The 27,979-nt window shown below is 50.0% G+C and overlaps 2 protein-coding genes across 8 annotated transcripts in view; one reads left to right on the top strand and one right to left on the bottom strand.

The window, feature by feature from the left end:
- Nucleotides 1-16,083, bottom strand: part of KCNJ1 (potassium inwardly rectifying channel subfamily J member 1) — a 71,795-nt gene extending 55,712 nt beyond the window's left edge. For 2 of the 5 annotated variants that reach the window (XR_001885395.1, XM_017871182.1), the window contains exons 1-2: nucleotides 15,925-16,083; nucleotides 14,860-15,027 (exon numbers count right to left, since the gene is read on the bottom strand). Coding sequence is in view for 3 of the 5 variants with exons in the window: in XM_017871182.1 (XP_017726671.1) it covers nucleotides 14,860-14,982 (123 nt within the window). In the remaining 2 variants the exon portion in view is untranslated. Of the gene's footprint in view, nucleotides 1-2,324; nucleotides 2,857-14,859; nucleotides 15,217-15,924 lie in introns of those variants that run through there. The other 3 variants (XR_001885394.1, XM_017871184.1, XM_017871183.1) reach the window with 3 other exon arrangements.
- On the top strand, nucleotides 1,090-27,979 carry KCNJ5 (potassium inwardly rectifying channel subfamily J member 5). Of its 3 annotated transcripts, none has more exons than XM_017871195.1 (3): nucleotides 1,090-1,474; nucleotides 21,636-22,582; nucleotides 26,639-27,979. In XM_017871195.1, exons 2-3 carry the CDS (start codon nucleotides 21,646-21,648, stop codon nucleotides 26,959-26,961), a joined length of 1,260 nt encoding a protein of 419 aa, XP_017726684.1. In that variant the 5' UTR covers nucleotides 1,090-1,474; nucleotides 21,636-21,645; the 3' UTR covers nucleotides 26,962-27,979. The 3 variants fall into 3 exon arrangements, with proteins under 3 accessions (XP_017726684.1, XP_017726686.1, XP_017726685.1); XM_017871197.1 differs by lacking the exon at nucleotides 1,090-1,474 and adding an exon at nucleotides 7,262-7,289; XM_017871196.1 differs by lacking the exon at nucleotides 1,090-1,474 and adding an exon at nucleotides 19,634-19,704.

Below are 27,979 nucleotides of genomic sequence, written 5' to 3'. Positions count from 1 at the left end.
ACCCCACGTTTGACCAAGCTGTGTCTGCCCCTGAGAGAGGGGGCTGACATGGGGGGTTGTTGACCCCAAAAGGCTGGGTAACAGAGAGGGCCAGAAGGAACATTACAGAGTGAGAAGGGCCACCCTGAACAGAGCTGTCCTCAGAGGCACCTGCCAGCCCTCCCCAGACAGCAGCCCTCCCTTTTAGCCTGCCCTGGCAGCTGCCTTTCCTAAGGCTTCCACGAATTAAAGAATATACTCTGGTCATTATCTGTCCTAAGGCAGGGAGGAATCCACAAGCGAGAGCCGGGAGGTGGCGCGGAGGACACCGACTCTGCCCACGCCTGGGCAAGGTTGAGCTCCGTTCCCTCCGGGCTGCTCCGGCGGCCTCCTGTCCGTGCAGGGCGCGTTTCCAGCCATCGCCGCCCAGCCACCGCCGCACGCCAGGGAGAGATCTTTCGGGATGAGCAGCGAGCCCGGGGACAGCTGGCCTGGGTCCTGTCCCTGCACCTACTCCACCTGCAGCTGGCGGATCAGGTCCCCGGACCCTCACTCCACTGCGGGAGCCAGAGCCGTCGTGCGGGGGATGTAGTGCCCAGACTGTGGCTCCCCCGCCTTCCCAAAGGAATTCCCCCATCTGCTCCATCCCTCTCGGGAAACAGCGAAATGCTGCCAACCGCCAGCTTAGCGCACCGCAGAGCGACTGAGCAGCCCCGCCGAGGCTCCGAGCCAAGATTTCTGCCCTAATAGTTTCTCCCTTCTTTCTGTCTGCTCCACCGCACCCACTAAATACGGCGCTCACACACGGACACGCGTGCACACGCGGCGCTCACACACAGGCATGGGGCGCTCACGCGCGCGCGCAGGTCTCCGTCCCCGGCACCCTGCAGCAGGGGTGCAGCCGGGTGCAGGGGAGCCGGGGAGGGTGCAGGGGCCGCGGGGACGCGAGCGGAGGGCTGGATGCCTGCCGGGCTCTCTCTCCGCCTTCCTCTTCCCTCCCAGTCCTACCGAGCTGACGGCGTCCCCGATCACATGGAGCCCCCGCCCCACCCCAGCCCGTCCCCCGCCGCCAATGCCGGTGGCCCTTCCAGTCGCGTTACTACCCAGAGATTCATCTGTACCAGGGACAGAGGGAGAGAGGAGAGGGAGGAGGGGACACACACACACACACACACACAGAGAGAGAGAGAGAGAGAGAGAGAGAGAGAGAGAGAGAGAGAGAGAGAGAGAGAGAGAGAGACTGAGATTGCTTCCAGCAGCTGCTCTCGCTAGAGAAAGGGAGTGACCCAAGGGACCGCGAGTGAAGGGACAGGATGGCTTAGGTACCTCTGCCCACAGGACCCCACGACAGGGAGAGGTTCCAGCTACAGCTCCTCCGTGGGGTCATGGCAGGGGCTGGGGAGTCCCCTCAAAAGCCCTGAGCACCCCTGCACTGCCGCTAAGGGACACCCCAGAAGTTAGCATCAGTGGGACTCCGAAGCTCTGATCTCAACAAGTAAGTTGTCTTCTTTTCCTCCTCCATTTCTCCCCCAGCTTGCGGGTTCTGGAGGGCAGGACGACACCCTCAGGTGTCCATCGCCCGGGCAGCAGGCTTTCACAGGGAACCTGCTAGATTGGTAGCCAGGGGGGATAAGGAAAAGCTTAGGGCAAGTCCCAAGTTTAGCCAGGAAATTGGAGATCTCCGTGGCTGCAGGCTGCCCTGGGCGTTGGGAGCCCAGCCATAAACACCTTAACTTCTGGCACTAGACCAGGGCTACCTGGGGGTGCCCCAGATCTCCCAGCAGTGGTCTGAGAGGCAACAGTGGCCAGGAGTGGGTGGGGTGGGGAGGATGTTATTCACCTGGTAGGACTCTTCCTTCAAATGGGAGCAGGGAGGGCCAGGGTGGGGGCGGTGCACCCCTCAGCCTTAGATCCCCAGCCTAATCTTGCTTTCTCTTTTAAGTGTGGCCAAATTGGAAACACGGCCTTGTGATTTCTGCCCCTCTCGCTCCCCGAGTCACTTCCTGCGTACCTCCCTATCTCCTTTTAAACAGCTTTCAAGCGGTTCAGAAAGGCCAGGGGTCAAGGCTGCGAGAACAGAAGATAGGGAACAGGGAAGGGCGGCCATGTCATTGCTCCCCTTCTCTTTAAGTCAGTGCTTCTCCCTGCAGAGCTGGTGGTCCCTGGTTTTATGTGCGCCTTCCCTCAAGCAGGGCTCTCCTGCCCTGGGGGCTGTGGAGGTCCTCAGGTCCAGCCCCCAAAGTTCTAGGGCCTACCCCGAACATCAGGGTGAGCAAGGCCAGCCCAGAACCTGTTCCAGGAGCCTTTTCAAACACCAGAAGAAGATCAACAGGAACATTCCAAACATTTTACTCTGCTTCAATCCTTTTAATAAGCTGAGATTACCATCTTCATTCTCCAGGTGAAAAATTGCAGCCCAGAGAGGCTGTGCAACTTGCCTCAGGTGCACAGCTCATAAAGGGAGATTCTCTCCTAGGTATGACTGGAAAACATACCTTGTTTTCATCATAAGCCATGCTTTATCGGGCTTTCTGGTTCCCAAAGCACTTGTCCATGTGAGGAAAAGTCTAATATTTATGAAACCAAGGTGCTCAGCTAGATACGTTTACATGAGTTCATCTTGACACCAGTCCTGTGGGGCAGAGCTTATTTCTTCTGTTTTACAGATGAGAGTAAGGGTAGCAGAATTCCGAGCACTAAGTGGCAGCAGCACTGTTATCTCCAAAACTCTTGTCCTCTGGCTTTAAATCCAGGGTCTTTCTACTAACAAAATCTAATTCTGAAAGCTGCTCTGGTCTTCCCATGTCCCTGCTTTTCCTCAAAGCCAGGTGTAAATCGCATCCTCCGGCTGAATGAGGCCCTCAGGCTTCCCGGAATCTGAGGAATGAACAGGGCAGAGCGAATGATGTGGGAGTTAGAGGCCCATGCTTGGACTCTGGCATAAAGAGCTTGGTCCGCTTGGCTGGCATTTTAAACTATCTATGGAGCCCACCTGAGATGGCACCATTCTGCCTAGAGGCATAAGGCCTTTAATGGGAGACCCGGGGAACAGGGTATGTGCTTCTTGGAAGAGCATCAGCAAGGCCACCATTGAAAGAGAGGAAACAGCACATAGAGAACTTGCTGGCTCAGGAGGCTGAGGTGAGAGGATTACTTGAGCCCAGGAGTTCAAGACCAACTGGGGCAACATAGCAAGACCCTATCTCTAAAAGAAAAAGAAAAAGAAAGGATGGAGAATTTGCCTATACATTCCACAAAGCACAGGGATTGTCCCCAGAACAATGTTCTAGACCTAGCTCTCCAACAGAAAGGGAACCAGCCACTCAGGCGTAGCTGTTTTCTGGCCTCTCCAAAAGCTGCTAGAAGCCGCTGGCATTACTCACATGCAGCATTTGTATTGAAGTAGCCTGCCTGCATTCAACAGAAAATGAATGTGCTCCATGCAGCAAGCAGTCCAGCTAAAGGAGGAGCCAAGGGTGAGGGGGTCAAAGAGAACCTGCGCCACATTCACTGTGCCCGGGGCTGTCCCCAAAGCTTAGCTGTCTTCTCTGGGACGAAGTTAGCTCTTACTGGGATTCCCCACCATGGCTTCCCCGGAGTCAGCTGGCATGTCCTGAGCAGTGCAGAGCTCTTTGTCCGTGGCTCCAGCAGAGACGTGTGTGGCTCTGTCACAGCATTCTTCAGCCTCGCTGTCCCTGGTGCCAAGCAAGATCCCTTTGGGGCTTTCTGCAAGCACCAGACTGGGTTTCTTGTCCAGGAATCTGGGAGACTCTGAAGGCTGCTCTAGTCATCTGTGATGAAGTAAGCCGCCACGGAGGGAAGAAATGACTAGAATGCCCATTCTCTGGTTCCCATTTGCCCTTCAAATCACCTGATTCTTCCTGCCTGCTGTGGGTGAAGCCACAAATGGGTGTGCTGTGCTTTCATGTACTTGAAAACTGCATCCACTTCTGCATTGTTGCTGCTTTTTTTTTTTTTCTGGTTCAACAACCATTCGTTTGATCACCTATCATGTGCCAGAAATCATTAATTTTTGAAAACCTTGGAATGTGATCATTGGGGCAGGGTTATGCTTTTTGTTTAGGAGAATATTAGCAAACACTTGCATTTTCTGAGCCAATACTGATTGACCATTTAGGCTGGAGGTGCAAGGATGGTGGAGAGAAGTCAGGGGTCAGGGAATCCATAGGTAGCTCAAAGGGGCTATTTTTGGATGAAAATGTTCACTGTGCGTGAGCTATAGACAGGTCATTGAGGGCTGGCAGTGTTTTCCAAGAGCAGATCCGTCATCAGATAACTGTTAAGATAGTTGTCAGACATGGAGAAATCTTTCTGTTCTTTTTTTTCTAAAGAAAAAACAAGAAGACTGGGAGTTCCAGTTCAAAGGAATGTAGTAAGGTATTTGAATAAGAATACCTGAGTGTATTTTTCAAAAAGACATGTGGAGTGGCTTTCTCTGGAATTGTTTTAAAACAGAGTGGACAGCTTCCCCTTCTGACGTTCTGTCAGCCAGGGCTGGCGTGAGCGGCTGCCTCTGCAGGCCCTGCCTGGGCAGCAGCAGCTTATCTAGCTCCTCCTACCTTGACATTGTGATAAGGGAGCTATTCTAGTCAACAGGGCCCAGGATGGTGGGAACCCTTGCCAAGAGCCGTGCTAAGTTAAAGGGTAGCGCCAAAGCTTTCACATGTAACCCTGGAGATCCTGGCTAGTGCTTAAACTGTTAACATCCATTATCGTTCCAGACCAGAGCAAGCTGAGGGCAAAGGTCATGGATCATCTGACCAGTTGGCAGGTGGCAATGGCACTTCCTGGTCACCAGGGATCAATCAGTAGGGTGGCCAGAGAGTATGGGGGACAGGAAAGGGTGAGGGTGGGGGAGAAATGGAGGCTTGGGGAGGGAAGGAGAGAGCAAACTCAGAGTCTCATTCTCATCCCCTGACTCGGTGGTCCGGGACTGGGTGTGCTGCCCACCCTATACCTTCTCTCAGGTTTCAGGCACCCCACTTTACAATCAGGGAGGTCCAATGCTATCATCTTACATTATTTCCTGCTGCTCAGAAAGGAAAATGGGAGTGGGGCGCAGTGCAAGAACCAAGAGGACCTCAGATGCTTCCTGGGACCAAACCTGTGTCTCCTCCTTAGAGTGTGCCCCCCACTCCCCCAACCCCAGGGAGGACGGCACTGCTGAGGACTTGGTGCCTAGAGCCCGGGGCAGTGGGAGGTGCAGTTTCTGCTCCAGCAAGGGGGCTGTCCAGCAGTGCCAGCAGAAGCCATGGGTGCCAGGCCCCAGGAACGGCCCAGTGGATGTCACAGTATGAACGCTTCCCCAGCCAAGTCAGGCTGCTTTGTGAAGTGTCCTTCTCCACATGAACTCCCTCAAAAAGTGAGTAGGGAGCTCTCATCACAGGCCAGACCTTGTGTAGGCACCTGAGCTCGACGGGGGAGGGGGCGGATCTTACACACCAGGCCTGCCAACCTAGGAGCTCTCAGATCACTGCCTGGGGGCGGCAGAGCTGCCGGAGAGACTCCAGCATTGGTGCTGCATGCCCTTAGGGAGAGGCACAGGAGCCGCAGGGGTGAAGGCAGGCTGCCCCGGGGGAGCAGGGAAGGCTTCTAAGGGGGCTTGAGAAACAGGTTTGCTGGTGAAAGGGTAGAAGGGGCCCAGGGAGTGGTTTGGAGAGGAGGGAGCCAAGGCTAGACACAGGGCAGTAGGCAGGGAGGCCTGGGCCTGCAGCCGCCCTCAGCCCCAACCACCTCTCCTGTGTCTCTTTCAATGCCCCCTGACTCCCCCTAAACACTCATGCTTGGTCACATTTTATTTCCTTTCTCTTCCTCTCCCTCTCTCTCTTTCTCAGTTTGGTTCTTTTTTCCCCTCCATTTTTGTCTTTTTTTCACTCATTCTCTCTTTTTTTTTTTTTGAGACAGAGTCTTGCTCTGTAGCCCAGGATGGAGTGCAATGGCGCGGTCTCGGCTTGCTGCAAGCTCCGCCTCCCGGGTTCACGCCATTCTCCTGCCTCAGCCTCCAGAGTAGCTGAGATTACAGGCGCCCACCACCACGCCCAGCTAATTTTTTGTATTTTTAGTAGAGACAGGGTTTCATCAATGGTCTCAGATAGTAGAGCCAGGATGGTCTCGATCTCCTGACCTTGTGATCCGCCCGCCTCGGCCTCCCAGAGTGCTGCGATTACAGGCGTGAGCCACCGCGCCCAGCCTCACTCATTCTCTTGATCATGGATGCCGTTTAGTGCATTTATGCTTCTTTAACTCAATCTCTTTACTGCAGTCATTCCTTATTTTTCCACTAAACGCTTTGATTTTGAAATCATTGTACATTCACATGCAGTTTCAGAAATAATGAACAGAGATCTACCATTCCCTTCATCCAGTTTCTCTCGGTGGTAATATTTTGCAAAACTGTAGTACACCATCAAAACGAATAGATAACTGATAAGAAAACAACATTTCTGTCACCAGGAGTATCTCTTATGTGGCCCTTTAATAGCCACGCCCACTTCCATCCCACCCCACCCTCTCCTTAACCTCTGGCAATCACTTGTCTGTATTTGTCATCTCAAGAATGTTATGTAAGTAGAATTATACGGTATGCAATCTTTTGGGATTGGCCTTTTTCACTCAACAAAATTCTCTGGAGATTCATTCAGGGGTGTACCTGTGTGCTTGTTGGGGGTGGGGGTGAGGTGTGTGTATGTGTCTGTGGTTTTTTTATTGCTGAGTAGTGGGAATGTACCATAGTGGGAATCCTCCATAGTGGGGAGGTACCATTGCTTGTTTAACCATTCACTTAATGACATCTGGGATGTTTTCACTTTGGGGCAATTATGAATAAAGTTGCTATAAACATTTGTATACTGGTTCTTGTGTGAACACAGGTACATAGGTTTTTATGTCTCTGGGATAAATGCCCAGAAGTGTAATTGATGGGTCATCTGGTAGTTGTATGTTTAGTATTTTTTTTTTTTCAAAGAACTCTCAAGCTGTTTTCCATTGTGACTATGCCATTTTACACTCCCACCAACAATGTACCAGTGATCCAGTTTCTCTGCATTTTTGCCAATATTTGTTATTGTCACTATTTCATATTTTAGCCATTCTAGTCCTATCTTATTGGGGTTTTATTTTGCATTTCCCTGATTACTAATGCCATTGACTTTTTTTTTTTTTTTTGAGACAGAGCCTTGTTCTGTTGCCCAGGCTGGAGTACAGTGGCGTGATCCCGGCTCACTGCAACCTCTGCCTCCTGAGTTCAAGCGCTTCTCTGGCCTCAGCCTCCCAAGTAACTGGGACTACAGGTGCGTGCCACCATGCCTTGCTAATTTTTGTATTTTTAGCAGAGACGAGGTTTCACCATGTTTGTCAGGCTGGTCTCAAACTCCTGACTTCAGGTGATCTGTCCACCTCAGCCTCCCAAAATGCTGGGATTACAAGCATGAGCCACCACGCCTGGCCTGTTGACCATCTTTTTATGTGCTTATTTGCCCTCCAGATATCCTCCTTAGCAAAATGTCTTCTCATGTCTTTTGCCCATTTTCTAATTTGATTGGCTTTTCTTGTTGTTTCTGTTGAGTTTTGAGAATTTGTAAGTATATATTTTAGATACCAGTCCTTTGTCAGTCAGATATGTAATTTACAAATGTTTTCACCTACTTTGTAATTTTGCCTTTTCATCTTAACAGAGTCTTTAAGAGCAAGTATTTTTAATTTGATGGAAGTTTAATTGACCAGTTTTTCTTCTTATGGATTGTGCTTTTTTTGTCAAGTCTAAGAACTCTTGGCCTGCCCTAGATCTTGAAGAGTGTCTCCCGTGTTTTTCCCTAGAAAGTTTTATTGTTTTATATTTAAGTTCATGATGTATTTTGAATTAACTTTGGTATAAAGTCTGAGACTTAGGTCAAGGTTCTTTTTTTGCCTAAAAATGTGCAATTGCTCTGGCACCATTTGTTGTAAAGACCGTCTTTCCTCCACTGAATTCCTTTTGCACTTTTGTCAAAAATAAGTTGGGCATATTTGCAAAGGTCTATTTCTGGGTTCTCTGTTCTGTTCCATCAATCTATGTGTCTATCCTTCTGCCAATACCACATAGTCTGCATCACTGCAGTTATGTAATGAGTCTTGAACTTGTGTAGACTGATTCCTTCCACTTTATTCTTTTCCAAAATTGTTTTATCTATTCTAGTTGCTTTGCCTTTTCACATAAGTTTAGAATAATTTTATCTATATCTATAAAAAATCTTGTGATATTTTGATAGAAATTGCATTGAATTCTGTATATGAATTCAGAGAGAATCAACATTTTTACTATATTGAGTCTTCCAATCCATGAGTACAGTATGTTTCCCCATTTATTTGCTATTCTTCAGCTTCTTTCTTTGGCCTTTTGTAATTGTCACTAATTGTGTGACCTTGGACATTCGTCTTTCAGACCTTCAGTTCTCTTTCTGTAAAATGTGTCTGGTAACACCTACCTTGAAATGCCATGGGAAAGTCAAATAAGATAGCACATGAGCAGTACCCCATGGCAAGCACCAAGACGCAGTTCCCTTCAGCTGGGTCTCTCATCTGTTCTTTCTTCCTCCTCAGCTTTCATTCTGACGCCCACATCCACGTACACTTCACTTTGTCTTTCCTTATCCTTTGCTTTTTTTATTCTTCTTTCATTCTCAACTCAGTCTAATTTTTCTCTTTTTTCTTTCTTTTCTTTCTTTCTTTCTTTTTTTTTTTTTTTTTTTTTTTTTTTTTTTTTTTTTTTTTTTTTTTTGATACAGAGTGCCACTCTGTCACCCAGCCTGGAGTACAGTGGCGCAGTCTCGGTTCACTGTCAACCTCTGCTGCCTGAGTTCAAGGATTCTCATACCTCAGCATCCCGAATAGCTGAGAGTACAGGTGCTCACCACCATGCCCAGCTAAATTTTTTTTTGTATTTTTAGTAGAGTTGGGGTTTCACCATGTTGGCCAGGCTCTTCTCAAACTCTTGACCCCAGGTAATCCACCTGCCTCGGCCTCCCAAAGTGCTGGGTTACAGGTCTGAGCCACCACTGCTGGCCTTTCTTACTTCTTTCACTTTGTTTTTCTCTTATTCTCACCGGACTTTTCTGTTTCATTTCTTCTCCCACGATATTTGTCTCTCTCCTCTTTCTTGGATCATTTAAGCATTCCATTTTTGTGGAGTTGCTCAGACATTGAGTGTGACTCAAGGGTCACTCAATCTGAGTTCAAATCCAGATCAATCACTTACTAGATTTGGGGCAGTTGACTCACCCTCCTGCACCTCAGTTTTCTCATCTATAAAATGGGGAGAACAGTATCTACCTGATAACTTTTCTGAAATGATTAAATGAGTTTATACATGTAAAGCATTTGGAATAAAATTGGGTATATGGTACAGCCCCAGTAGGTAGCTATAATTATTGGGATTTTATCTGTTATATCCAGTTTCCCTGGCTCTTTCTCACATTTACCTTCCCGCACCATCTGATCCTGTTCACTTGTATATGAATATATTCAAATTCTCTTTATCTTGCTTTCAGGCTGTCATCTCTGTGCACTTCTACCTCATATTGCCTAATCATCACTGATAAATTGGCACCAGCCCAGGAAATCTGTCCCTTGGGTTATAGAGAGGAAACAAGTGGTTTTTCATTTTGATTTAATTATTAATCCCTTTTATTATTTAATGTGGACTACATACACTGTGGGGTTACAATGAGGAAAATGGATTATCACTGTGCGGCTCACTTTCAAAGAGATGGTAGGCTTAAAAAGGAAAAGCACCAGACAGACAGAAACAAATGTGGGGAAAAGGCAAAATTAATTAATTTGATTTCCGTGCCCTTTTCATGGCCATGATTTTTCATACATCGTCTGTGGGATCCAGGAGGGTGCATGTGGATTTTGCAAGGAAGCCACAGCTACGTATTAAAGGGAAGGGGTGTAAGGAGTGGCGAGTGGCCCACAGCGGCTCACCAAAGAGGGCGGAAAAATACTCATCCTAAGCAAATGGGAGGCTGGTAGGTGGGAAACTCAGTCACAAGCTCACGCGCCTACTCCATAGGTGCAGTGCTCAATCACGGGCTTCGTCTGTGATGCTAAGTTACTTGAAAGGCACTCACCTGTCACTAAGCCTTTCAAATCTATATTCCATACCTTGAATCGGGCCTGATATCTGCCCTTTAAAAAACTGCTGAATATATTTAGACTCACTTAGATATGCTGGACAGAGGGATATTTTAAATACCATCAAAATGGTCTTTTTGTCTCTGTATTTTCTCCAAAGAATTGAACTCCTCAAGCAAAATGCCAGGTCTGCCTGCTCTCCTTTCAGACTAGAATTCTGCCTCCCTTTAAAAATCCTTACATGAAACACCATTTAATCCTTCTCTCCCTGCCTTTTTGTGTTTATGGTGACCTCTCAGTATTTTGGTTTCTTTAATGACAAAGTAACTGTGGAATCAGTCCACAGCATTTCTAGGGTGCGTGTTTCTCTCCAGATATCAGAAAATAATGCATGAGGTTTTAGTACTTCCTTAGACTTGTGGTGGGGAATCCTCCAAGGATGGAGTTGGAATGAGCAGCCCATTCTCTCCCGCTTGTCTGGGCTACCCGAGGCTCTGCAGGCCCCAAACTCACTTTCTGTTGCCCCATTTGGCACCAACTGCCCCCCTCTGTTGTGCAGCCAGAAGTCAGGGCCGCCTGGCAGACCTATTGCTAAATCTTTCAGTGTTTGTATTACATAAAACTTCACAGTAGGTGTTTCTGTGTCTACAATGCCAGAATCCTGGGAATGAGTTAACCCAAATTAGTGTGCCCTCTGGCAAGCCCTACTCTCCAACTATAAAAGGGGACTAACGTGATAGGATTCTCATGAGCCAACGCCGGAGTTGGAAGAGCCCAACAGAGATGCAAACTGCCATTATTATTCTGTGATAATAATTCCACATACTAGGAATACTGGGATTATTTCAGACCTTATATCTACCCTTAACCTATACCGATCCAATCCAGGGGGGCCAAGTACATTACACCAGTATTTGGTAGGATAGGATTTTTCATGATAAAGTGGCAGAGATATCAGGAACATTAGGATTTCCACAAGTAGTATTTCTACCTCTTATATAGGAAAGAGACCCGGGGTGGTAACTTATAGAGTAACATGTAATGTGGAGCACAGGATGTGGCCAGGAGAGTCAGGGTTATGATTCAGAACCAAGATGGCTGGACTCCAACGGGTGTGCAGTAGGAGGGTGGGAAAGCGTGGGCTCTGAAGTCAGGCTGCTGTCAGTTCAAACCCAGGTTCTGCTGCTTGCGAGCCATGTGGTCTCTGACAAGTTCCCTCCCTGCTCTGAATCTCAGTCTCCTGATCTGAATAATGGACATATAACACTTATTCCACAGCGTTGCTGAGCTGATCAAGTGCATTAACACATGTAAGCCTCCTAGTCCAGAGCAGCAACGCACGCACACACACACACACACACAGACACACACGCACACACACACACGCGCGCACACAGACACACGCACACACACGCACACAGACACACGCACACAGACACACGCACACACACAGACACACACACACAGACACATGCACACAGACACGCACACACACGCACACACACACGTGCACCCACACAGACACACGCGCACACACGCACACAGACACACGCACACACAGACACACGCACACACACACGCACACGCACACAGACACACGCACACACACACAGACACACACACGCACACACACACACTTCAATTCCAGAGCTGTTCTGCAAAGAAAAACCAAAAGGCAGTACAAGCTGCGCAGGCAATGAATTGATGACGTGTTTAAAGCAAAAGCAAAAAGAGTGCAAAGGCCGTGGAGAATGTGGCACAGACAGAAAAGATGCTCCCTAAAGAGTTTGTCCCGGTCAGGGTGTCTCTGAGCAAAATGAGGGACAACCGAGTGACTCTGGGATCAACCTCAGTCCTGCATCCTCGCCAACATCTTAACTTTGTTCTCAACAATAAACCCACCATGTGGGGAGCTCCCCTTCGAGGGACAGAGGCAGCCCAGAATGGAGGCACGGGATGCGCTGAGAAGGGGACACCTGGGTGCCAGTGACAGCTCCCCAGGGATGGTCGGTCTGAGCAAGGCCGATGCAGCAGAGCCCCTCACCCGCCTGAGATGCCTCCTCCGCCTTCCCAGCAGCTCCCTTCCGCGGAGCCCTTAACAGCTTGGCAATCAGAGAACATCGTGTGCACGGACAGCTCCGCGGGGATGAAGTGTCTCATCTGACACAGACTGTTCCAAAATCCGCGCTCTCCCTGCCTGGCTCTGCGTTTCACTGAAAGCCCCTTGCCCTGATTCCGGCCCTCAGTCCCCGCGCACAGCCACCGAGACTCTAGCCACTCTGGATAATAGAGGCGGCCTTTCTGGGGCATTCTGCTTGGAGAAGAGGTGAAAGAGCTATGCATGCCTGGAGCCCCTGGGAGTCCATGACAGCCAGGAGCATCCTGGGCATAAAAATCAGCACCTGCGGCCTCATCCCACTCATCTCGCACAGCTCTGCAGTCCTTTCCATCCTTTCCCGGATGCCCCCACCGCTGATAATCAGCATCCATTACATCGGCGCCAGGAACCAGCTCAGGAGGCTGCCTGATCCGCCCTCCTGTCTCTCTAGCCCTCCTCTGGAAGGACTCAGAACGCTTGCAGTCAGAAATCTCTCCCCATTGAGACCATTTTTACTGTTGGTGAACTGGAGGACTATTGCCATTGCCCAAGACGCTGTTCTCTGCAGCAGGTTTGCACGGGGTGCCAGTTGGGGAGGAGAAGGCAGCGAGGAACCCCACACTTTAAGGAACAGGGATGTCATAGCAGCCATCTGCATGGTGGAGGGGGCTGGGGAGCACAAGGCTGTTGGCAAGGAGACAGAGCTAGTTAGGACCACAGGAACCAGGCTGATGGGCACTGAGGGGGCAGCCCAGGTGGCCCTCTCTGCTATCATGGGCCTTGCAGATTGAGTTCTCCTCTTCCTGCCGGGCCTCCTGCCTTCATTGTCCTGAGGACTGGCAGGTAATGTTTGTGGCAGATCTGTTAGTGCAAACAGGGAGGCTCTGAGAGGAATCTAGTGGCACTACCACAACTCCTAACACCACTCTTAGCCTAACTCACAAAAGCAGCCCAACATAGCCACGGGAGGAAAAGGCTTCTCTCTGACTCCCTAGCCCAGAAATACAAACCAGCAGCTGACAGACTGAATCTGACTCACACATAGATCTTCTACAGCTTGCTCACTTTTCAAAACTGTTGAATTAGTGGTCAACATGGAAAAAGAGAAATTTCATCTTCAAAAGTTTAATTTCTAGCTTTTCTGGAAAAAGCAAAAGGAGGATCTTGCAGTACTGGCTCCACGGCATAGCAAGGCAACAATAAACTAGAGGCGAGCAGCGGCTGCTGCTTTAGAACTGCATGTGTGTACAGCTCACCACAGTCCCCACCACCCCCTACCATGTCCCCCAAACCCAGGGTAAGTTTTGGTCACATTTATCATGGGTTTGTATATTTGCTTTTCCTAGGATAAACACAATGCAATATTTAAAATGTTTCTCTACATCAAAATATGAAAATGAGGGTCTAAGACATCCCATTTAAATAAAAATAGGAGAAAGCCTACTAACTGCACGGGACCAAGAAGGATGTAGAGTGTGTCTGTGTTGGAAGAACCCGATCCAGCAACTGCACTCACTGACCTCACACAGCCACAGCCGTGGGTGTAGGTGGCAGGGCTCAGCACAAGACCCACAGGTTCTGGTTACTATGACATGCACATCCTGCCCAGCGGAGAAATTCCAGAGTGAGGAGGCTTTACCCTCACTCCCGGCAGAGGCAGACCTACCTCAGAAGAAGGAGAATCCAGTAAAAGGGTGTTAAGAATGAAATCAGTGGCTGCTAGTTAGTGCTCTTGTTTCTACTGTGGGGGCCATTGTCCAAGCAGACCTTCAGAGAGTGACGGGGCACTCTTGTTGATGATGCCAGAACAGCAGGTGTTACCTGGGACGCATGGACACCTTATCTCCTTGGAGCAATCAGGGACCTTTGGGGGCAAGTATTGTGGTTAGAAAAAGTCTAACCACAATAAGAGGAGCAGCTGTTAGATGAATAGGGAGCATGCTGGAGGGGAGCAGGAGGGAGAGGGAGAACACAGCCCTGGTTGGCGGGAAGTGACTCGAGCTGCTGGGCAGCCTGTGCACAGTGGGCCACACAGCAGGAAATCATGAATTCCTTCCCTGGTGCAGATCAGGCTGGTGTGGATCTGACTCCAGCTAGGGCCAGTTTTCTCAGGGCTTGATCCCCCCGGGGGCTCAGAACAACCTGGTCACACCCAGAGGGCTCAGGAGGAACAACCTCCCCAGCAGCAGTGAATCAGACAAAACCTAGTCCACAGCTTAGTAACCGTGTGGCCTGAAGCAAGCTACTGAATCACTCTGCTTTTGTGACCTGTAAAACGAGGCGACTAAACCAGACTTAATAGATCTGTTTGAGGATTAAATGATACAATGCACGAAAAACACTCAGCACAAAGATGGCACATAATAGGGATTCCATGCCCGAGCTTGTATTACTGTCTGCTCCCCTGTTCTCATGCCCACAAGTCTCTGCCACTTCATCCTGCTCACTGGGCGCCTTCCTCACCAGGGCCTTCCTGACCCTTCCTCACCCGCCCCAGACAAGCCAAATTCAAGACTGCACCTTGGCCTCTCTCTCACTCTCTATTGCACTGATTTTTTTTTTTTTTCCTGTGTACTCCCCACCAGACCGGGAACTCCTTTTGGACAGAGAATGCATCAAGGGTCCTCAATCTAATTGCCTGTTGGACTCACCTGGGGCCAGATTCTGGGACTAGGCATCAGCATGTTGTCCAGCTCCCAGGTGATGGCAGCGTGTGTCCAGGGCAGAGAGGTCGTGCTGCTCAGGTGTGCACTGAGGACCAGCCGCATCAACATCACTGCAGCTCCTTAGCAAAACCGTGGACTCTGGAAACCGCAGACCTAGAGAATCAGAACCTGCATTTTAGCCAGATCCCCAGGAATGGAAAGCACAGGAATGCCAGCAAAGTGTCCCCAGAGCTCAACATAATTCAAACACCCCGTGGGTGTTGAGTGGGGGTTCACTGATTGACTAATTGACTGAATGAGCGAACCCCTGTGTCCGTTTCCACTGGGATTTCACACCTACTCCCTCATGTGCTATGAAACAAACAGGTTCAAAAAGTAAACCCGTAAAACATTCAGGAATTCAAAAATAGACACAGCACAAAGAGCTGCAAAATGGTGAGGTTTTTAAATGAAATACCTGATGGGTTTTTAAAGATTTATTACCACCAGGCTCTGCGCCATTAAACCTCTTCTAGTACACGTGAAGACAATTTGGTTTTGTTTTAAGATTAGTAATTGTGAAAACCTGGGAAACCAGGACTGGCCCCTGGGAGGATCCTGTCCACCTCCACCAGTGTGGTTTGGGCACAGTCTCCGGGTGGCAGGGGCCGCTGAAAGGAAGAGAGACTCGCTGGGGGGGAGTCCCCGGCACTGCCAAAGGCCTCCCCACGCCCGTTCCCTGGGGACAGGGCCTCTGTCTCCCCTCCGCAGGCTCTTCCTGGCTCTCACCCTCCCAGCCTGCATCCCCCAGCCCCGCCTCCGCAGCCGCGGAGCTGCAGCTGACTAGGGGGCCAAACCCAGGCGGCGAGCATCGCCTTATCCAGCCCCACTGGGGCCTTCGTCCCCCGCAGAGTGAGGGGTGTCCCCTGTGTCACACTCCGAGGCCAGGCTAGAGGTTGCGGCGCTCAGGGCTCCCGGTTCCCGCCGCGCTCAGGCTCCCCAGTCCCAGCCTCCCTCCCCATCTCTCCCAGGCTCCCTTCCCCTGTCTCAGCCCCTCTCCCCGGTCCCAACCTCCTCTCCTTCTCTCCCAGGATCCGGCCAGGAGATCGAGGGGTGGCGGGAGGGGCGCTCTGGCGACCCTGGAAGCGAGAAGCAGGCCTCTGCAGGGCCAGGGATGAAGGTGCAAGGGAAACCCCTAGGACCTGGGCCTTAGTCGTGGGAGGGGCGAAAGGGAAAGTTCTTAGAACATTCTTCAGGCTTGGCTTCTGGGGGGCGGGGCGGGGCGGGGGAAGGAAAGGGCGCACCGGTTCCCAATCCCACAGGCGCTGCAGCGGAGCAGGGCCTCTAGGCATGCGCTCATTGAGAGCAGCTGATGCGGAAACCGGAGAGCCTGCAGCACTAGCTGTGCGATTCCGGGCGAGGTTTTTAAACTCTCTCCTGTTTTACGCTTTTGTAAACTGAAGATAATGTCTCTCTCCTGGGAGTGGGAGCACGATGCAGACACTCCGTAGGAATTCGGGACTTCTTGATTCTTCTCCTTCCTTATCCTTGAGTTGTTTGAAGCACTGCGCCCCTCAGCCCCACCCCTTTTCCCAGCCCTGCCCCCTGGTGGAAAATCGTAAGAACTACCTCTCAGGAGGGCTCCTGTAAGCCAGGAACTGTACACACACTTTTCATTTCATCTTCGCAGCAGCTCTTTTTGGTGAGTCCTGTTATCCCCATTTTGCAAATAAAGCAACAGAGTCTTAGGGAAGTAACTTTTCCAAATGTGCCTCAGCTCCAGGCAAAATAGGAACCTAGGTCATCTGATGCCAGAGTCAGCCTTCCTCACTGTTTATGATCCGGCTTCCCTTTCTGTACTGAATTTTCTATTTCTGCCATAACAAATGACCACAGGCATAATGGCTGGAAACAGCACTCATTTATTAGCTCACAGTTCTGTAGGTCAGAAGTCCAGGCTTGATGCGACTGTGTTCTCTGCTCTGTTCTCACAAGGCCAAAACCAGGGTGTCCGCAAGGCCTGCATTCTCATGTGGAACTCAGGGCCCCCTTCAAGTTCCTGTGGTTCTGGCAGAATTCAGGTCTTTGTGGTTGTAGCACTGAAGTCCTCATTTTTTCCCTGGCTCTCAGCTGGGGGCTGCTCTCAGCTCCCAGAGGTCACCCACATTCCTTGCTCTGTGGCCCCCTCCATCTTTAAAACCAGCAAAAGAGAACCTCCCTCTGTCTAATTCCTCTAATAATTTGAATCTCCTACTTCAGGAAAAGCCCAGTCCCTTCAAAGGGCTTATGACTGGGTCAAGCTCACCCCCAATGAACTTTCTTTCTTCAAGTCAGCTCTGCCATATGACATGCCCCAGTCATGGGAGTGAGGATTTCCTGGGGTTCCTCAGGGGGTGTATACAAGGGGGCAGGAATCACCAGGATGTCTTGGAATTCCGCCTACTTACAAGTGCCTTCCCTGTCACCAGCATGTATTCTGGTGTTACATTCAAGTGTAACACCTTGAACGCTTCCTGCTAACCCTAAAGGGCCTTGAGGGGAGTGGGGCAGCCTATTCACCAACCAGTCTGGAGCATTTTCCTATGAGTACAGTCATATATATTCCCATAGAAGAGTATACAAATATCTCCATATGAGACATAAGCACACCCTCCTCCATTCCTCTTCCTCCAACCTCATCCCATGTTTCAAAGCTCAGGGAATGTACATTTTGATCCAGCATATCTGACAGAGAAAGTAGGAAATTGATAAAGATGTTTGTGATCACAGATAGGAGACTGAGTCTGAAAAATCACTCCCAGCCCAGTGATCTCTCCAGGAAGCCCTGCTGACCCCCAAGCAAGGCTCTTATCAAGTTGCTGTGGCCCCGACTCCTGACATTCTAGACCACGCCATGACACCAAGTTTTCCTCCCTATGGGTGCGTGATGTTTGACCTTCTTAATCCAGAGGTCCATCTAAATGGAAGTCAGATTCACTAATGCATCATCTGAAATACAACTGCCTTTGATTTTGCTTCTTTTGAGTCTTTCTCCACTTGTGTTTTCCTATCAAAGGGATTAAACCACTTTGCTGGACTTGAAGTTCTGTCTTTTCCAAAAGCTTTCTTCATGTCTCAGCACAGCTTCCCATTCGCAGAAACAGGAGAGGATGGAAGAAGAGCAGTAACAGGCTTGATGAGGCTTAATAGGATTGCTCAAGTCAGTGCCTTTCCCTGCATCCTGCAGAGAGTAGCTAGGATGTTCGGCTTGCCTAGGCCAGCCACAGCATTCCTCCCTGTCTGTCCTCTACAGACAGTTCTGTAAAAACCCTAGCTTCAAAGAGGAAATGCTAGAATATCAACAATGGGAGGGCTGGCTCTGCATTTATCTTCTTCACTGCTTTATGTCCAGCTCCTAGCACAGGGGCTCCGCTACAGTAGTTCCTCAATTAATGTGTGCTTAATGAGTACATAATTAATAGAATGGATCTCAAAAACGTGATTAAAGAATTTCATCTCCATTGTCCCTGAAAATCCTTTTGACTTGATAGGCACACAACACTGGAAGCCAGGGTTTCAAGGATGGGGATTTTACTTACCCTTAAAAGAAATCTGAACAGTAGAGGCTCCATGCCAGTCAGCTCAATGCTTGCCCTGCAAATTGCCCACTGGGCCTTTAGCTACTTGTCTTAGATATTCTCTACCTCTCTTTCTTCATCTTTAAAATGGAGTTAATGGGATATTGCATTAAATTTCAATTTGAGGAGAGATTATGAATACGTATGTTTATTTTATTTATATTTATGTTTGTATCATGTATTCCTTCGAAGAATCCCTACAATTGGCTCCCAGGGCTGGAGGGGCAGAGGATATTATCTGGGATTTATAGCAGAGTAAACTGAGCAAAGAAAGTTAAGTTTGTTTTTCTTTGGACCACAAAGCAGGTTGTTGGACACTGAGTTAGAATCCAAATGTTACCCTGGGTTGAGCAAGGAATGACTTCTGCAGATGATTCCAGTGCACAGGAATGCATCCCAATATCAAATCAAAAGTAAACCACCTTTTCCTATGTGCCAGACGCAAAAGGTTCTCCTATCTGGGCTGAAGTCTCCTAGAAAACATTTTCCCATTTCTAGTACAGCACAAAGCCTTCGCCTACAAGAATGTATGCAAGTATGTTTAAAAATAAAGAAGGAAACAGTGCAGAAAATCAGCAGCAAGCTGTTTTCCCCAAAGAGCTGAGCACAGGAGGATGTGCGTTCCCATGTGCCCCGGCCGATGACTCATTCCTGTGGGCACTGTGCCTGCCCTGCCCAACCTCAGTGGCTCAGGGAGCCCGCAGCAGCACCCCCATTGGAACCCTGTCTTGGTTCCAACAGCTGGGGTGTCCAGAATACGCGGGGCTTTGGGACAGCAGCATTTCCAGCATCTCCGAGCGTCTGTGATCAGGTTTGCAGGATGAAGTCCCCCACACAAGGCAGAGCAAATTCCTGCTTGGGATTCTGCAAAGATAGCCCCAAGCATTTTCCTCCTTGTCTCATTTATCTTTGTTAACTGCCACATGAGGGAGCAGGAAGCAGGTGGCCCTATGCAGAATGGGAAATGGCCAGTGGATGTGTGGGACAAATAGCCCTTCAGATGACCATTCGATACGACGTTTTAAAGATTACTTTAAAATTGCTATAACCACCCAGGCAGCACAGGAAAAGGCCTGCCAGGGTCATCTGACTTCCCGGGACAGCTGCAATCTACCTTGGTTTGCCATTAGGCAGTCGGATCAGTGGTTGACAGACCTTTCTCCAGATTGTTCTGTTGGGGACACAGCTTCCTGGTGTTCTGCCTGGTGGAACCTGCAGCTGGAGTCACAGAATGGTGAGAATGGTGGCAGGGGAATTCCTACCCAAACCATCCCCAAATGGGGTCAGTTGAGATTCCAAAGAAGAAAGCACCAAGTTCCAAAGCACTTATGAGGGGAACTTACACGTGGAGCGCTGCAGTGGCCCTCATGACAGACAGCAAGAAAAGAGATGCTCTGTTTAGGTACGTCTGCAGCAAGGGCTCTGGGTTATGGAGTTCTTTGGCCTAACGTTGGGCTAATTCCTACATGTTTAGCAACATGTTTGATCTTTCAGTATTTCTGGTAACAACCTAAACAGGGTTTCAGCGCCAGGGAATGTTTCCAGGGCTCAGGTCTGCAGGAAAAGACATGCAACTGGCCAGGGCACAGAGCAGTCTAGGCATTCTGTGTTCCTCGATCAGGACAGATGAGTAAGTGGGGGTTCCTGGGGGACCCTATACCTGGGAAGGAGGGTACCTGCGAATTCAGGGAAAGCTTGCTTATAAAGAGGAAGAAAGGTTGAAGGATAGTATCCCTAAGGTGACATTTCCCAGGGCTGGAAGCTCATAGAACTTTCCGGAGGGAGCAGGTCATCAGCCTTAGCATGAGCTGTGGAGCATCAGTGTCTGCTGGCCATTGTGTGGTGAGTGCTGTGGGTCAGGCCTCGGGCTGCAGCCAGATAAACCTAGACCCAGAACCTCACTTGGCCGCATGCTACATGAGCTTCATTCTTCTCTTCTGAAAAATGGGGGGATAATAATAGTATTTATCTAACCATGTTGTGAGGATTAAATCAGCTAATGGATAAAAATGTCCTAGTGCAGTGCCTGGCTTCTGAGTGTTCAGAAATGTAGTCTGTTATGGTTAATTAAAGAGGTCTTTCCTAACTGCATGAGAGTCTTGAAGCATGTCAAATGGGTTTTGAGGGAAATATCTGACACCTGTAGTGCAGGTGTCTGGGTATCTCTTGGGAGTGTGGCAGGTACCCCCACAAACACGTTATGCCCTTTGAAGAGCCTTGGGGCCATTAACATCCTGTCCATTTCAACTTCTTAGAGGACAGGGAATCAAATTTTCTAATGGCGGGCCTGCACAGCAATTTGTCAATTTAATAAGTGCTCAGATGGCCGCAGACTTAACACTCAGATGGTAGGAGTGATCAATCGACAAATCAGACACGTGCCGCCTTTTCCTTTCTGTCTGCTGCTAAAAGGCCTCAAGATAAGTGGAGATAGTAAGGAATGAGAGAAACAGCACAGGCTTGGGCCAGATGAGCAGGAATCCAAATATCAGCTCTGCCTAATATTTGGTGGCCTGGGGGGTCACTTAACCTCTTTGGAACCCCGTTTTCTTATTTATCCATCCAATTATTCAATAAGTACTTTTTGAATACATCTATGTGCCAGGCTATGTTCTAAGTGCTTGGAATATCACAGAACAAAACAAACACACACTTATGCCCCTGTGGAGCTTACCTTTTGATGGTGGGAGAGAGACGTTTTGAATTAAGCCTGATTCATAAGCAAACAATATATTGTTTAGATAGTGGGAATTCCAATATGCAATGCCAGGGAGTTGCTGTGGTGATAATAAGCGACAATCCACATGGAATACATGGGACATAGTACATTTAATAAACTGTCGTGATTATTCTTTTTTAAATTGCTGCCACATTTCTCAAACCCTTTTAACACTTAATGTGTTGTTTGCACCTAGGTGTTGTTCATGTATTCATTCAACAAACAGCTATCGAGCATCTATTATGTGCTAGACTCTGTACTAGGTACCAGGGATATAAAAGAACCCTGTAAGACAGTGAGGCCCCTGCCCTTGAGGATTTTACACCCTGACCCCCGGATCCAGAGGAGAAGCCTGGGAGAGCCCCGGGGCGGGGGTGGCCTTTGATCTTGTGTTCTAGTGAACCAGAACAGCCCACTTCCCTGATGGTGTCTTTTTTAACTCAAAGCATCCCAGCTATGGCTGGTGATTCTAGGAATGCCATGAACCAGGACATGGAGATTGGAGTCACTCCATGGGACCCCAAGAAGATTCCCAAACAGGCCCGCGATTACGTCCCCATTGCCACAGACCGCACGCGCCTGCTGGCCGAGGGCAAGAAGCCACGCCAGCGCTACATGGAGAAGAGCGGCAAGTGCAACGTGCACCATGGCAATGTCCAGGAGACCTACCGGTACCTGAGTGACCTCTTCACCACCCTGGTGGACCTCAAGTGGCGTTTCAACCTGCTCGTCTTCACCATGGTTTACACCGTCACCTGGCTGTTCTTCGGCTTCATTTGGTGGCTCATTGCTTACATCCGGGGTGACCTGGACCATGTTGGTGACCAAGAGTGGATTCCTTGTGTTGAAAACCTCAGTGGCTTTGTGTCTGCTTTCCTGTTCTCCATTGAGACTGAAACAACCATTGGGTATGGCTTCCGAGTCATCACAGAGAAGTGTCCGGAGGGGATTATACTCCTCTTGGTCCAGGCCATCCTGGGCTCCATCGTCAATGCCTTCATGGTGGGATGCATGTTTGTCAAGATCAGCCAGCCCAAGAAGAGAGCTGAGACTCTCATGTTTTCCAACAACGCAGTCATCTCCATGCGGGATGAGAAGCTGTGCCTCATGTTCCGGGTGGGTGACCTCCGCAACTCCCACATCGTAGAGGCCTCCATCCGAGCCAAGCTCATCAAGTCCCGGCAGACCAAAGAGGGGGAGTTCATCCCCCTGAACCAGACCGACATCAACGTGGGCTTCGACACGGGCGACGACCGCCTCTTCCTGGTGTCTCCTCTGATCATCTCCCACGAGATCAACGAGAAGAGCCCTTTCTGGGAGATGTCTCAGGCTCAGCTGCATCAGGAGGAGTTCGAAGTCGTGGTCATTCTAGAAGGGATGGTGGAAGCCACAGGTAAGGCGCTTTGTCCTCCTCAGCCACAGATGGCCCTACTTACACTTCAGACTTAGACCACTGGGACTCAAGAAGATGCAGATCTGTGCCTGAGAGTCCTGGGGTGGCACAGGCAATATGTTCAATCCCTAAATTGTGGTTTGAGTGGTACTGCTACTCAAGATGGAGTAATAGGAATAGCTAACACTGACGGGAGCTTCCCAACTTTCAGGCACTGTCCTAAACCATAAACATCTATCATTCAGCCAAATGTCCTCCCACGCCTTATGAGATAGTAGAGTTTTTTGTGTTGTTGTTGTTTTGTTTTGTTTTGTTTGTTTGTTTGTTTGTTTTTGAGACAGGGTCTTGGTCTTGCTCTGTCACCCAGGCTAGAGTGCAGTGGCCTAATCTCAGCTCACTGCAACCTACACCCCCCAGATTCAAGTGATTCTCCTACCTCAGCCTCTGGAGTAGCTGGGATTACAGGTGCCCGCCACCGTGCCCAGCCAATTTTTGTATTTTTAGTACAGACAGGTTTCACCATGTTGGCCAGGCTGGTGTTGAACTCCTGACCTTGTGATCCACCTGTCTCGGCCTCCCCAAGTGCTGGGATTACATGTGTGAGCCACAGTGCCCAGCCAAGATAGTTTTTATTAAGGTACAAATAAAGAAACAGGGACACAGACAGGCTAAATTATTTGCCCAAGAGCAAGCACTTTTGAGTGATGGAGCCAGGATGGAAATTGAGGCAGGGGACCCCAGAGCCAGCACTTGTTTCCAACAGGCCAAGCTGCCCCTTCTTGGAACAAGTGTTCTACCCAGAAGAGCTTGCTGGTCGGATCGCTCTGCTAATAACAGGGCGAAACAAAGGCGAACTGGTTTCTTTACAGTGGACTAGTGGACTTCCCGCTCTCCTTACCCACTGAGTCTCATCACTGGGAAAGGAGGGCATGCAGAATTTCCTGGACTCAAAAGGTTCTCACCAATCCTTTACTTGGAGGGACCTTTGCTGCAGGGGAGGGGCTCTTCTGGCTGGGCCCCCTCTGGAGCAGCCAGCCCTCAGCGTCCTTACAGAAGGTTGGCTTAGTGAACCCAGGGCAGGCAAGGCTCCTTTCTCACAAAAAAACACAAAACAGTGCATCCATACTGAGGCATCAACATCCATGTATGCCCAAGCAAATGCCCTTTTTGTGCCAGCATGGCACCTACCTGCTCAGCTACTGACTCACCGGCAGCTGGTAACCAAGGACCCCCCCATTCCTCAGCCACTCAGCCATGGCAGACCTCTGTGAGGTGGCTCCAGGGATCCCAAGGCCTGGGACCACCTGAGCTTTGGCTGAGGACCCTAGTTCCCACCCCACCCCCAGCAAAATCCGACATCCTGCGTATTTTGTTTCTTCCTCGTGCCTTCCTTTCTCTTTCTCTTTCTCTTTCACTCTCCCTTTCTCTCTCTGTCTCTCTCTCCCTTTTTTTCCAACCAGGTACAATGAGCAGCTGGTCAGGTCCTAAGGATGGGTTCTAGAAACTCAATCACACTCAGAATGATGCATGTCTATTTTTCTAATTCTTGCAAACAACAGTGTAGGGCTGGCTTCAGTCTCATTTTACAGATGTTGAAGCTGAACCTCAAAAGCATTATGTAGACAGTGAGTGCTCATATTCAGCTCTTCCACTTACAAATCTGGAGCTTCTCTCACCACTCTGCCCCCCTAAAATACTAGGGGCCTGTCAGAAAGATGGCCAAGCACACCTTCCAGACCCCAGGAAGCTGGCTGCCGGGCAGGGAACTCAGACCCAGACTCCACAAGCCTTCCCATTTTGAAGTCGGTGGAACCAGGAGAGGGCAATGACAGGCTCCAGGGACTGGTGCCACAGAGGGCTGCTCGGTCATCTGCTGGGGGCTGGAGCCTGGCAGGCAGCATACGGTGGCAGGCAGACAGCCCCTGGGGCCAAGGACAGTCAGGACACAGGAAGCTTTCCCCTGCAGAGCTAGGGGCTTGCAGGTCACCCTGTCCTTGGCTCCAGGGTCAGAATCAGGACCCAGGCTGCATTTCAGGGAAAGAGCTCCACTCTGGAGTCACAAAAAAGGGATTGGGTGAGACACATGGGGACAAATCATAGCATGCCTGACCACTCTCTAAGGCTGCCCTCACTCCCCAGTCACACAGCGGGGAGAGCGCCCACAGGCTCATAGTGGAGGGAACCAGTGCTATCCGCCCTGCTGCACCCCCAGCCATGCCTCCCTCAAAGTCAGGAGCCCACCGTTCACTTGTCCTCACGGTTTGTCCTCCTTCCCCTCCCACAACCTGGGCTATGCTTGCTCTGTCCCAGAAACTGTAGGGGAGATCCAGGGAGATAGGGCAGGAGACCCCAGCCGGCATCTGTCCTGGATGTGGATGGCTTGGTTGTCAGGCACATGCAGCCAGGTGTGGGCTGTGAATCCATGCCTCAGCTTGAGTAGCACAACTCTGCTGTATCCTGCCTGAGCGGGTTTGAGCAAGCTGCTTACCTTGTCAGCAGAGTGAGGAAAGTCAATCTCCTAGGGCTGTTGGGAGGATTCGGGATGGAGAGGAGCACCCTGTGCTGAGCACTATACCTGACACCTGGAGAATCCTTTCCAAAGGCATTGAGCAGGATCTCAATGTCTCAAAGGGACACAGCAGGATCTCTAGCTATAGGGCAGCTGCTACCACACCCCATGAGGAGCAGGAGGAGCCCAAAGGGGAAAGGTCCCGCCCACACCTTTCCCAAGGCCCTGGGAGCCTGCAGACATCTGGCATAGTCTAGGCTGCTCAGGGCCCAGTTTGGGCCTCTCTGCCAAGGCTGTGGGGACAACAAGGGTGAGGACTGAAGGGAGAGGCCCGGCCCAGGCAGGCATCCCTGAGAGCAGAGAGCAGGCTGTGGGCCCACCTGTGTGGGTGCGCTGGGGCTGAGAAGCAGCCTTGGACCTGGGTCTGGTTTGTATGAGCCCCTCCCAGAGAAAACCCAAAGTGGGAGCCAGAGATGGTTGCCTTCAGCACCCAACCAGCACAGTTAATGCCTTCCTTGGCCAGAAGATTAAATATCAGAAAGTTGCTTTCCTGTGACCCTAAGCACAGAGGCCTCCTCATTCATAAACAAAGCTGCTCTCCTCTCTGGAGAGAAAGCAACACCTAAAAATAGCACAGGCATGGCACGGGCTAAGTAGACAGGGAAGCGAGGCATTGGAGCAGCCTCAAATCAAGAAGCCAAGCTCTGTGTGTGCGTCTGCTCCTCTTCCTGTGTGTATGTGAGTGTGGAGCCCTCTCTCCATATGTGTCTACTCAAAACAATCCCCATATGTTCCAAATGCCTGTCAGCTTCTCCGTGTTCATTCATGCTGAATTTATCTTTGCTCTCTCCTGCCTTTTTCCCATCTCAACCTTCTAGACCTGAATGCTGTTTTCAGGAACCAAGTTCCTGCCTTCAACTGTTCCAACATCTATTCACTCCAATCTCTAGGAAATGACTTTCAGAAGCTTGCATGTTGGTTTCTAATTTTCTGCCACCACCATGCCTTGAACTCCTCCAGGGCAAGGACGTGTCTTATTCAGCTTTACATCTCCACTGTGCTTAGCACAAAGCAGATGTTCATGAAATGGTTGATGAATGATTGAATGGATGAAGGAATGCGTGAATGTATGGATGACTGGATGGATGGATGATTGGATGGATGGGTGATTGGGTAGATGAGTGGATGGATGGATGGATGGGTGATAGGATAGATGGATAGATCATTGGAAGGATAGATGAATAAATAATTGGGTGGATAGATGGATGATGAATGGTTGGATGGATGGATGGATGGATGATTGGGTGGATGGATGGATGGATGATTGGATGGATGGATGGATGGATGGATAGATGATTGGATGGATGGATGGATTGATGGATAGATGGATGGCTATATCTTTGCCCTTTCCTGCCTTTTTTTCCATATCTGGATGGATGGATGGATGGATGGATGGATGGATGATTGGATGGATGGATGGATGGATGGATGGATGGATGGATGGATGGATGATTGCCTCATAATGCATGTAACTTCTGTTTTCCCAGGCATGACCTGCCAAGCCCGGAGCTCCTACATGGATACAGAGGTGCTCTGGGGCCACCGATTCACACCAGTCCTCACTTTGGAAAAGGGCTTCTATGAGGTAGACTACAACACCTTCCACGACACCTATGAGACCAACACACCCAGCTGCTGTGCCAAGGAGCTGGCAGAAATGAAGCGGGAAGGCCGGCTCCTCCAGTACCTCCCCAGCCCCCCGCTGCTGGGGGGCTGTGCTGAGGCAGGGCTGGATGCAGAGGCTGAGCAGAATGAAGACGATGAGCCCAAGGGGCTAGGTGGGTCCAGGGAGGCCAGGGTCTCAGTGTGAGGGCTGCAGCCTCCCTAAGACCTCCTGTCACTGGCTTCAGTGAGCACAGACACTGCAGAGCCTGGGACCAGGGGAAGGGAATAGTTGAGTGTGCTGTTTGGGGGCTCAGAAGCCATCAAGGCTGTGGGGAGGAACCATATACCCAGCCCCCATAGCTCCCAGCACAGGGCCTCTCTGAGCCAGTGGCATCCTTCCTGGGCCCCCCCATGGCAGTGCTGCCTCTTGTGGGTGCTGGCTAAGGGCCAGGCCAGGATGAGTTTCCCCATGGTGAATGTTACAAGGTGGCATCTGTTCTCTCCCTGCCCTGGGTCACTTCCTTTTTTGGGTCTCACAGACCCTCCAGGGGCTGACACCTAGAGAGAGCCATCACCTTGTCCCCTCATTCCTTCCACCCTGAGGCTTGCCATGGATTCAGAGAGGAACCTTACCTGATGGGAGCTCAAACCTCTAGTCTGGGATGAGCTCACAGAGCCCTCATGGGTTAAGGTCCATCCGTGTCACATAGGTAATTCCTTTTAAATCAGATACTGATGACCCATTGCTGAGAGCTACGGAGCCTACAGCCCTTGGTGTTCTCTGCTGTTATCTGCCAAATGTGTGCTTTTCCTCTGCTGTGTTCTGTGTGTCCAATGTAGCCTACTGGAGAATCGATCTCATTAGAGTGGCTCTTAGAAGGTGGCCTGGGACTAGACAGCCCCTCTGAGCACAAGCATAGTGGCATCAGCAGCTTCCTGGCCTACTCCCGATCACACTGTGCCCTGCACCTCCCACCAAGGGGAACCCCAGCAGCTGGGGCTTTTCTAGTGCTTTTTGGCCCAAGAATCTCAGAGTGCTTCTAATCATCACAATAGTTTTTTGTTTTGTTTTGTTTTTTCACAATCTAGGTGAGCCTGTGGTGTGACCTGGGGAGAAAGCTGAGTGTCAGGGGGCACGATGAGCCAGTTGGCCCTGAAACAGAAATGGGGCAAAGAGAAAGGAGAGCCAGGAGCATTTAAAGATCAGCACCTGGGCCGGGTGC

Source organism: Rhinopithecus bieti, unplaced genomic scaffold (genome assembly GCF_001698545.2).
Source record: "Rhinopithecus bieti isolate Rb0 unplaced genomic scaffold, ASM169854v2 scaffold_5750, whole genome shotgun sequence".
In the NCBI taxonomy this organism is placed as follows: Eukaryota; Metazoa; Chordata; class Mammalia; order Primates; family Cercopithecidae; genus Rhinopithecus; species Rhinopithecus bieti.
This window is presented reverse-complemented; position numbering and strand designations above follow the sequence as displayed.